At 29.1% G+C, this 12,267-nt stretch overlaps 1 protein-coding gene and 1 long non-coding RNA gene across 2 annotated transcripts; both read right to left on the bottom strand.

Moving 5' to 3' along the window:
• Positions 1-3,062: 3,062 nt before the first annotated feature.
• On the bottom strand, positions 3,063-4,550 carry LOC136077752 (uncharacterized). The gene is made up of 5 exons (XR_010637251.1): positions 4,424-4,550; positions 4,001-4,191; positions 3,606-3,873; positions 3,427-3,498; positions 3,063-3,294 (listed from the first exon to the last, which is right to left on the bottom strand). It is a non-coding gene; the product is annotated as an uncharacterized LOC136077752 (long non-coding RNA).
• A 1,759-nt stretch (positions 4,551-6,309) lies between these two features.
• On the bottom strand, positions 6,310-8,892 carry LOC136078720 (uncharacterized). Its single transcript, XM_065794510.1, has 2 exons — positions 8,808-8,892; positions 6,310-7,647 (listed from the first exon to the last, which is right to left on the bottom strand). Exon 2 carries the CDS (start codon positions 7,639-7,641, stop codon positions 6,310-6,312), a length of 1,332 nt encoding a protein of 443 aa, XP_065650582.1. The 5' UTR covers positions 7,642-7,647; positions 8,808-8,892.
• Between the last annotated feature and the right edge of the window lie 3,375 nt (positions 8,893-12,267).

Here is a 12,267-nt window from a genome sequence, read left to right as displayed (position 1 = left end):
TTGAAAGTGTTTGAGTTTTGGTAGTTAGATTTGGTGTTGCTGAATCCATTTCAGGAAATGACCTGTTGGTTGTTGCTGAAGGTTCAAACATCCAATCATCAAAAACTTCAGGATTAATTGGACTTATTTTAGTCTTTCTAAAACAATTTACAGCTGTCAGCATGTTTGCAGATTTCAAAGAAGCTATTCCAAATAGTTCTGCAATCTGATATTTGGTCACTACTCTAGGATAATGTGTACACAGCCAAATACGAACTTCGTTCGAATAGTTGCTACTAAATGGTGCCATGAAGGAGACATATAGTGGCTGCAGATGATGTGAACAATGTGGTGGAAAGCAAATAACAGTAACACAATTTTAAGTGCTTTCATTATGAACTCCATATTTTATGTATGTGTTGCATGACCATCTAATAATAGCAGTACAGGTTTTTTTTTTGGATGGCATTACAAAGGACAGAAAATGGTCAAACCACTTTAAAAATGTATCTGTTTGCAGCCAAACAATAGGGTGATATGATGCAATAATACCCGGAGGAGCTTTATCGATATTAACATTCTTGGGAGCTCTAACATGGGGGAGAATAATCAAGGGGCCACATATATACCAGAGGCACTCATATACATTTTGATTGTTATGATTTTTCCTCGTTCAGCTGAAGTTAGAGTTCCAATTTGTTTTTTACCCATCTTAGCAATTACTTTTGACACTTTTTTTGGTACTGAAGAAATTCCTGTCTCGTTAACATTATATATATTATTTGGAGTTATGTTATTTTCATCTATGCTTTTAGTCAATAGTTCAAAAATTTTATTCACAGCAGGTCGGTTAAATCCCGTTGGGATTTAACCGACCTGCTGCGTTTTAAAAAGCTTTCTGCCCGCTGGAAAGCCTGCTATTCCTGTTTTTTTGTTAAAGCTATGTGACATTTTGTTCTTTTTAACTAGCTGAAATGCCAACTCTCGCAAATCTTTCATTGTAACTGGAAACAAGGGACTCTCTAGAAAAATTACGTGTTTAGCTAACTCTTGTTCAAGGTTAAAAACTGATTTAAAATTCCCAAGTTTTTTTACTGAACAACTACTTAGTTCTAAACTCTCTTGCTGAAGTCTTTTTATTCTGTCTCACAGTGTCGTTGTTGAGATACAAAACGTTAACGATGCCTTCTTATACCCCATTTCCTTCTTTATTACTGATTCAATAGCTGCTTTCATTGAATTTTCTTCCCAGGATTGTCGATTAGTTAGATGTTTGTATTTTCTAACCATATTAGATAACTGTATGCACAAAATAATAATTTTTTCTCTATCAAAGAAAAAATATAATAACAATATATAAATATACAATATATATCTATATATCTATCTATCTATCTATCTATCTATATAAATATATATATATATATATATATATATATATATATATATATATATATATATATATATATATATATATATATATATATATATATACTTGTATATATATACTTATATATATATATATATATATATATATATATATACTTATATATATATATATACTTATATATATATATAATAGAGTTTATATAGCTAACTAGTATATATTATTATATACACACACACACACACACACACACACACACACACACACACACACACACACACACACACACACACACACACACACACACACACACACACACATAGGGGGTTAATATATATCAGTGGGGGTTAGAAATAATAAAGACCCCGGTTAATCCATTTCGCTATATTTTAAAATAGTTTAACTCCCGGGGTTAATTTATTTCGAAATAGATTAACCGGGGAGTTAAAATGTTTTAACCGGGAGTTAACTTTTTGGGAGTTAATCTGTTTTGCGTCACCAGCAATTACCTTTAACGAATACTTATACTTGTAAATACTTATTGTACTTAACTTATGTTTACAATACTATAAAATTTTTATTGATATGATCTTTTGCATTCAAACTTTAATTATAAAACTTTCATTTAATTTGATAACTTTAACATAAATAACGATAACTAAAAAAAGATATTATATAGGTATGTGTGTAAAAATTTCAAACCATTTATTTATTCAAGTTTTATATATGGTTCGAAAGAGCTTCAAATTTGCAATAAAATGGTGAAAACATTATGAAAAAAGAATCATTACAAAAAAAGTTATGCTTATTTAAGTAACATTATTTTTTATGAAGGATTGCTTAAGAAAAATGCAACTTACGTATAAAACTCGCGTTCGGCTAACGGCAGCTTTGTAATAGAATCATTGTTAATTTGTGCTTGATTTTGCATAGTGAAATGTGCAAAACGATTAAAAAACGTAATTAAAAAAGTTTCGAATTTAAGTAACAAAATATTTTTAATGGTTAAAACGTAATAGTAAAATTTATAACAAAACTTTAATTAAGCAATATTAACAACTATTATATATATATATATATATATATATATATATATATATATATATAAATATATATATATATATATATATATATATATATATATATATATATATATATATATATATATATATATATATATATATATATATATATATATATATATATATATATATATATATATATATATATATATATATATATATATATATATATATATATATATATATATATATATATATATATATATATATATATATATATATATATATATATATATATATATATATATGGTTAAGGGTATATATATTTACTTTATTAAATATGCACCAAGGCTAGGATTTCTATAGTGTATGTTTAAATGCATTTAGGTGATCTTTAAATACATTAAAAGCCTTTGCGTTTTCGCTTTATTTTTATCGTTACTAATGAATTTCAATGAAAGATATATATACAAAAAAGATATATATATATACATATATAACATCGGAAAAGGCGTGATATTTCAGTGGTGGCCGGAGTACAAAAAAATAATCATAAAACACCAAATAGTTCAACTAAAAACCTACAAAAATATATCCATCTAAACAATGGAGGGGGGGGGGTTGTCCACCACGGCTCTCCTTCATTTTCCCTTCCGTAGTCCTTATATCTATCTAACTATATATAAATTCCAACAAACCGCAAAAAATAAAAGTAATTTTTTTAAAAACATACTTCATTAACAAAAAATTTAGACTATAATAATGATTTTCTTTTTTGCTTAGTAATGTTTTTAACAGAATTGTGGCTTTGAAGAAAGCCTAGTTTTTGAAGCAAACAAAACTGTGTCATCAATAGCTAGAAAGAGTCGATTCTTTAGTACGCAAAGAAACCACATCCAATGATATCTAAAATAAAGTAAACCCCTAAATTAATATCGCTATACCTATTTATGATACCTTATGTCGCGGATAATAAATAAATATATAACTGTTATTATTGCATTAATAAACATAATCAATCTCTAACAAAATATGAACCGGTTTAATCTTGATATGAAAAAGATCAACATCCATCGAAGCAATCGTGTGGTTTTCATCATGTTGCGTAACCTTCCAATGATACATAAGATAAAATATATCAGATATATAAAATTAAAAAAAAAATTAAGGCTAACAATTAACTAATGTATAATAAATTAACATGTAACTGTTATTACTGAATTAATAAATATAATCTTGAGGTCTTTAAGATAAACATCTACAGTAGCAAGCTGCCATCATTGTTAAAACCTTGCAATAAAAGATAAATGAAATTATATTAGATATTTAGCACAATAACTGAAAAACCCATTACAAATTAGAGAAGATGAGAATGATTTCCGAACTTAAAAAAGAATTAAAAATCACTTAACTCCTGATACACAACACATTTCCCATTACCAAACAGAAAAATCGATAGAAGTAGACCCTTCAATACTTTTTAACCTGAAATATAATAGATTTGATTATAAGTTATAATGAAAAGAAAGTTGTATTGTGTTAGCGTAACTATCTGGTAATGGCATATGCCATTTGCATATAGTGTACTGATTTATTATAACTAAACACTTACATCTCTCAATCCATGCAAGCAAAAGTCTGTCTTTCTGGGTAGAAACAATGTATAGCCATCATTATGATTAACATTAATTGTCATGAGCCAGGCAATTTGCTTATGTCAAATAGTAAATGAGCTTTGGTTTCCCATAGCTCGTTGCAACCAGGTCAACCCTGGTTGTTGGATATCGGTAACTAACCGACTACCTAAAATTACATTTCTATATAAATATATGTATATACATATATGTATACATAAAAAGAAATTAAATAATTATATAATCTTTTCATTATCTTAAAAAAAGGGGAGGGTAGAGAATATGAAATACATTAGGCACTGTAAAATTTATTATAAAAAATAAAGATTAACCTACTATCTGTAAATAATATCTATTAATGCAAGTTTATAAAACATACTATTATTTAAAATAACATATACCTTATTACACATTTCTATTATGTTATCACCATATCACCACTTATTATGTATGCAGAAAATTGATATTTGCTCACTTCATACTCAACACCATCATCATCTTCATTCTCTTTTGGTTTCCAATAAGAAACTATATATACATAACTTTTCATATTTTCAATGCCAACAAATCTGCCGTAATATATGTGTAAGTGGTATATAGGTGTAAGTGGCATTATCGAACCAAATGTGGCAAATACTTCTTCCAATAGAAGCTCCAATTAGAATTTCTTCGATATCTGAGGCCTCATTTTTTTCTAGGTTAGGAAACATTTCTCTTACCTGATCAGACATGCAATTTTTTAATATTTTTTCTACATTTCTGCGTTCTTTGTTCTCTTTTTTCTGAATTTTATCTGCCATTCCTTTTATAAATTCTAACTTCAGGTCATTATGACATTGCATATTTGTAAACCACTTTTTTCTGGCATTAGAGATAGCCCATAATATTAACTTGTTTTAAATATCATTTGGCTTTTTGCATAGCAGTGCAGTTGTTTTATTTTTGCAAGCACGAAGTTTTGAAGAAAGAAAACAAAGAGTGGCATTTGGAGCTTTGTGCTTTGCAGCGCTAAACATACCCATAAGTTCTTCTGAATCAATGTTGTTAAGCCTAGCTGACTTAGTCTGGTCTTTAAGGTGATCATTAGAACTCATTTCAAATTGCCGCTTGTACTGCCTGTCAATGACGCTAATAACTGCATTAAGGCAGTCAGCTAATGCTTTACTCATTTCATCAGTTACTGGGCAAAAGCTGATTATTGAATCAAAAACTACATCTTCAATATCATTACCAAAGAAATCAGTTTTTCGTTTAAGTAGAGATAAAGGATTCTTGCTGCTCTCAATAAGAGTGTTCCGAACATCTTTAACTACCTGAATGCCAGATATGTAGTCAAGTCCCGTACCTGTTGCAATATAAAATTTTGTCATCCAAGGACCAGAAAGTAGTTTTCCAATTAAAGCTAAAACACACAACTCCCGGACACCTAAGGTGAAAAAGTGAATTAGTAACAAAGAATAATCTTTGTTTATAATAGTCTTTACTCCCCGTTAATCTTGCAAGTGCCATTACTATTTGTAATTTGTATTTGTAACTATATTTGTAATTAATTCTATACCCTATAATATTGCACTTTATCAAATGAACTGAACAGGTATAAAAAAGAAAAAAAATACCTGTTTCAGATGTAAAGTCTTGAAATAAATTATTTCGCAGACCTCCACATAACGCCAAGCCAGAACACAGAAATATCTTCAATATGGCATAATGATGGAATAAAATACCACATGTGTGAAAAAGCATATGTAGTCTGTTGCCTCTATAGCGTGGTAGCAATCCTCTGGGCAACTCGTGTTGGTCCAAAAAGGTTACAAAACCTTTTGGATCACCTATGAATATCATAAAGAAGCTCATTTTGGCAATTGTAAGAAGAGTGTGAAATAAAAACATGCACTAATTATAACATAATTAGTGCATGTTTCTGAATAAAATTTTGAGTTAAAATGAATAATTCATTTTAACTCAAAATTTTGTTGAGAAAATAAATATATTTAAGTAAAAGAATGATTTAGATTAGTTAGAGTACCTATTGCATCCTTGTAGCGAAGTTTGTTCAGCTGTACAACAATGTTTGCTGCAATGCAGTCTCTTCCAAAAAGTTTCCCTTTTGAAGTCTCTAATGCTTTAAGTGAAGATTTACAAGAGCTAGTCATTGTGTCTAAAGGGTGAAGGTGACAGTTTAGTTCATTTAATGATTTCTGCCAAACAAGGTTTAACTTTGCGATTGTTGCATGGTTTGTTGCAACTCTATCACTCATTGTATTTTTTATGTTCCCAATAGTGCTTCTTACGTCAGTATATTTGAGTTGATAGAAATCACTATATAACTTAGCAAGATTATCAATAGACTTGTAATATGACTCTGATAGTCATAAGCTGTACCTCCAGGAAGTTGATCAATAGCTACAACCATACATACTGATTCCGTTGTCAAGTGCACAGCATTTATATGAACACCCTCCTGGATTGTTGCATCAAAACCAAGTGTCAGATCTTTTGTTGTAAATGCTATCTCAGCAGCCTGTAAGTCTGAAAGCACACCAAGCTCACGCATCATTTGTTCTACAGTTGTACGATGTGGAATTTGACTAAATCGATAGCCAGTATGTTCCCCAATTTTACGGAGCAGAGATGGCACACTTTGTGTAGGAACTTGGCACACAAGCATGTCATATATAAGTCTCCTAATATCTGCTGAGTAGCATTTTTCATTTTTGGTGTTTTGTGTTACTTGCTTAATTTCCTCCAACTCTTCCTGTAAATTCTGAATTTCATTTTGCAGTACAAGAATTGCAGAATTTTTTTCAGCAAGTTGTTGGCTTAACATTGCCATTTGATAAGAAAACTTTCTTTGCGTGGATGTCAACTGTTGTTTCAAACAAAAAATTTGATTTTGAAGTTTTTTCAACTGTAAATTCAAAAACTTTTCTTTTAATTTTTTTCTAAGTTGAGAAATTATCTTTTCCTTACGAGTAATAACTTGATTTAGATATTTAAATCTGTATGCTCTAGCTTTTACCTTATCTTTTAAACCTTTAATATCCTCTTTATGCTTTCTCTTCTTAATTGCCATTTCGTTTGCCAAAATGGTTAATCTCTTTCTCATAACCTTTTTTCTGGGACTCAACTGGTCAGCTCTCAAACTGGATAGTGGTTCATGAGAAGAGGTTTTTAAAGTAGGACGAGATAAAGGAGATAAGTGATCACTATTCGATACAGATGAAACACTGATTTGTTGAGAAGAAAATGAAAAACATGTAGGAAAGTCAATTGAGGTTGCAATTGATTGGGATGTTTGTGCCACAGCAGATGTTGTTATTTGGTATGCAAAGAGCATGTTGCAGATGTCAACAAATGGTTTCGAATTTCGTGAAAAATGGTTTACAAAGACTTTCGATGTTCTAACTAGTTGCTGAATCTGACTTATACAAATTTTGATGTTAAAATACTTACCGATTAGTTCTACAGTTACTTTATATGAATCGTTGTTAGTTGCAAATATATGCAGTACATGTCCATTTCTACAGCCAATATTTAAATGAGCTGGTATTGGAAAATTACAAGCTAAATAAGTTTTAGCTTTACCATAAAATAGATTTGTTTTCTTCTGAGGTCCCATGATGCACTAAATCAAATTCAACAATCATAATACTACTATTTAATTGGGTCAGCTATTAATCATAATTAAAAAATTTTAAAAATTACAATTAATCTATAAAAAAATGTTTTAAATATATGTATAATTTTTATATATCATATATAGCTTAAGGTGGCTATATGGTAAATTATGGGTATGGAAAAAGCTGAGAAAATGCTGTTTTTGTTTTTAATGAATTTTACGCAGAACCATCATAAAATAGTGTTATATAATTTTAATTTTAACATTTTAAATTTTATTTTGCAGAATTTTGCCTTTAAACTAATTTTGGTGTGTGAAAAGAGTTAGCCATCAAAAAAAAAATTAATATATAACCACCGTAATTATACTTGTTAGTTTTTGTGTACATCATTTAACAAATTAAAAAAAAGAAAACCCAAATATCCTTAGTAGTAAAAGACTATTAAAAAAAAAGTTTGTATAACAGTTCTTATAAAATATATCATTATAATGAAAAAAAAATCAAAAATACTGAACTCTCGAATGTCAAAAACCGCCCTCTCCCCCTAATACAATGTAACGGAAGTGGAAATACATACCTCCACTGCGCGGAACAATAGGGTATGTGGTCATGAATATTTTTTGATGAAATTTGGCAGGCACATAGAAAATAGATCTATACAGTTGCCTGAAAAATTTTAAATGTGTACCAACATGCCTTCAATATAAATGCACCTCCGGAACAGAAACAAAATTTTAAAACCGAATGAAAATCACTGATAACTGTAAAAAAAAACAGAATTTATAACAAAAAGTAACAGTAACAACAGCAGAAACAGTTTTATAAAGTGTAACAGTAACAGTAACACTAAAAGAGGTGGAAATGGTACCTCCACTGGGTCGAAAAATACGGTACGTGGTCATGAATATTTTTTAATGAAATTTGGCAAGCACATAGAAAATAGATCTATACAGTTGACTGGAAAATTTCAAATATGTACCAACATGCCTTCGATATCAATGCAGTGCCAGAACAGGAACGAAATTTTAAATAGCAATAAAAAAACTGAAAAATTTATTACTCGTAAAAAAAAACCATAATTTATTCAAGATAAAACATTCTACTTTTCTAATAAAGTCTAAGCTGATATAAAATTCTAAAAAAAGACAAATAAATACATCTTTACCACACCGACTTCGAGCACGCTGTGAAAAAAAAAGGTCACAGTTTTTAACTTTGAAATCGGTGCCGTAAAAAGCCAGATACGCACGTACCTATATTATATAGATCATGACCATATGCTTATTTATTATAACTGAGTTATAGTAAGTTGAACACTGTTTTTGTTTCCCATAACTTAATTTCAAAATTTTGGATAAAAGTATTAAGTTCCAGGTCATAGGTCTTATATGATATGTATCTTATGTAATCTTGTATTTTGCAGCGTGTTAAAGAATATTTCTGTTTGGTGCACTCTGACTGTTAACAATATTTGCATACTGATATGAGTAAAAGTGGCTTCAACAACCAGAATGTAATTTCGATAAATATTAGTAATAACAGGTTAGTAAATATAATTAAGATAATAGTAATAACTTTTGTTTATTTAAATTAGTGAAAGACTTATGTATGAAAGGGGTAAAATGTATGAACTGTGGGGGACAAATGTAATGGAGTAAATACTACCTTTGTTTATTGAACATCTTAGTGGTGTGTTAAATGGAAATGAATTTTGACATGGTGACAAAGTTTCCTTTAGACTTTATGCATCTAGTATGCTTAGGGATATGCGAAGACTCATCAACTTATGGCTAAATGGCCCAAATGTTGTAAATTGTCTCAGATTACAGTCAATAGTTTATCTGGCGGATTGTTCCAGATATGTCGTTAGATTCCAAAAAAATTTTCTAGAAAACCAAGGTCTTAATTAGATATTAAAAAATCAAAAACAACTGAACTTAGGCCTTTTTTAGTATCCACTGGGCCAGTTATTTAAAGGGGATGATTTGGCCAAAAATCTATTCAAACTTTTTAGTACTCAGTTACAGTTCTAATTTTAGAATGTTTTAATTATTAAAATTATTAAAAAATATGTTAATTTTGCTTGTCAGTTACTAACTTATTTTGTGCAGTTATTTGGTGAACTTTATGATAAGGATCAACTAGTTTACAATGTCCATTCTTTAAAACATATTAGAAATGATACACTTAAATTTTAAGTACTTGATAGATGTCCCTCGTTCAAATAAAAATTTTTTTCAGATCAATTTAAAAAGCTTGTTCAAGGAACAAAGGGTTGCTCAAATAAACATGTACAAGGATATAAACCGAAGTTTAGCTTCTGACGAAATTAGAAATTTGTCAAAATATTTCCTAATTTCACACCTCCATCCTCCACCTCCCAACCCCACCCGAGATTAAAATGTGTTTGTGGGGTCTTTTTATTTTCTTCGTTCCTTTTCAACTTCCAATAAAAAATATTGTAACAATTATCTAAGATGAATATGAAATCAACACAAAGTTAAATTGGCTTCACAATGACAAGGCAAATTTAACTTTGATTATTAAGAATTATAAATTTTTATATTATTTTAATTAGTATATATTAATTATTATTAAGAATTATATATTTTATTTTATTTTAACCCCAATATATCTTTGCCGCTTTCATTTTAAGAGTATTCTTATAAATGTATATTCCTTTTTCATTGGTGGGCATCCACGTGCATGCATTTCTTTTATTACAAGCGAGCAGTAAAGTAAAAGAATCTATTTTCTTTGTTAAATAAATTTCTAGTACCTGTTTGTTATAACCATAAAACATTTTTTGTATTTAACTTATATTTCAGCAGTGTTTTTTTAAAAAACACTGCTGAAATATAAGTTAAATACAAAAATTGCTTCTCAATATTTTGAAAAAATATGTATTAATTATTTAACAAAGCACATGTATTACTTGAAATAGACTTTGCAGTAAGACTTAATATGCACGGCCGACAACACTACCACTTTTTTTCTGAAGGACTTTTTTTTTTTAATTTTATGAGCATTTGGGAATACCACATTTGATGGGACACTCAGGGCTAGTATATATATATATATATATATATATATATATATATATATATATATATATATATATATATATATATATATATATATATATATATAAAAGCAGAGCTGTGCCTAGGGGGCTTATTTGCAAATTTAGGGGCCCTTTTACAAATGTAAGGTTGTTTTTTTTTTATTTAATATTATCTATTGGAAAAAATTTTAAGAATTTTGGGGCCCTTTTGAAGGAGGATGGTGCTTGGATCTAGTAGTCACGGCAAGTTATAAACAGTATAAATTAAATTAATATATTTAATATAAATATAAAATTATATTTATATAATAGTTTTATATAATTTATTTATCAGTAACTAAAGGAGCGTTATCAATTTATTATATGAATCACATGCAGTGCTTATTTATTACAAGTACATTTAAAAACTTTCGATTATAAAATTAAAGATTATACTTTTCTACCTTCGATGGTACATTTTTATCTGAAGTGTTTTAAAAGAAATTGTAAGAGTTTTATAGCATATTAAAAATAATTTATGTTATTTATAAATTTAAGACAGTTAACTTTAATTTTTTTACAGATCATATTGAAACGATATATTGTGAAAAGAGGTTTTTAATAAGTTGTTCAAACAACAATGGAAAAGCTCCCATTTCGCGAGACAACCGTGAAAGCATTCGATAAACGAATAAAGAATCGTTTAAAAGTTTGCCTAATTTCGACTGTAATTTTAATTATTTTTTTATAAAATAAACCAATCAAGTTATATATAAATTTGCTTTTTTTGTAAAGTTTAGACATTTAAACGTAGTTTTTCAAGATTTGCAATGGTAAACCTAGTGGGATCCTTACGGGATACCCGGCGGGCATAATTATATAGCCCCCAGAAGAAAACCGCGGCCAAGATCCGGCGGCTTCCCGATGGGTTTCCCATATGGGTCCCAGTTGCAAACCCAAATGGGCCCCTTTCGGTTTTAAAGTACGGGATTTGACTGGGACCCATACGGGACCCAGTTGACAACATGTATGGGCCCCGTACGGTACCCGTGTGTCAATATTGGCTGGGTATGTAGCAGCTTGCTACATAGCTTCCGTTAATCAGCTTGCTACGGTCACAAAAAAAGCGTTAAACTCAGTGTTAAAATCAGGAACTATCGAGACTGGAAGTTCCCAGAGCAAATCATTGTGCAGAGCGAGCAATCGAGTGTCCGCAAGATCTTAAAGAACTTTAAAAGATTAAATTAATTTTAAAGAAAAAAAAGTAAAATCTGATGACTAAAAAAAAAAATACTTAGATATTTTTATAAAACTATTTAGTCATGTAAGTAAATTGACGTAAACTTATACGAATCATAATGCATATATAAATATGGTAAAAATATGCAATTCATGCAAGGCACGTCATGGAATTAAGATTGAAAGCTTAAAAAATATGTTGAATAAACACACTGCATTTACAAAATTTATTTTTTTATACAGATTTTTTTGACATTAGTATTGAATAAAAAAGAAAATTAGCAAAACTTATTCAATAAATACTAAGCGTGAATACGTCTTACAATAAATACACAATTAATAT

The sequence above is a fragment of the Hydra vulgaris genome, chromosome 03, assembly GCF_038396675.1.
Source record: "Hydra vulgaris chromosome 03, alternate assembly HydraT2T_AEP".
NCBI classification, from domain to species: Eukaryota; Metazoa; Cnidaria; class Hydrozoa; order Anthoathecata; family Hydridae; genus Hydra; species Hydra vulgaris.
This window is presented reverse-complemented; position numbering and strand designations above follow the sequence as displayed.

Bases quoted from the DNA above. Each gene is read 5' to 3' on its own strand.
- LOC136078720 (XM_065794510.1), bottom strand. From the start codon at position 7,641: ATGGGACCTCAGAAGAAAACAAATCTATTTTATGGTAAAGCTAAAACT.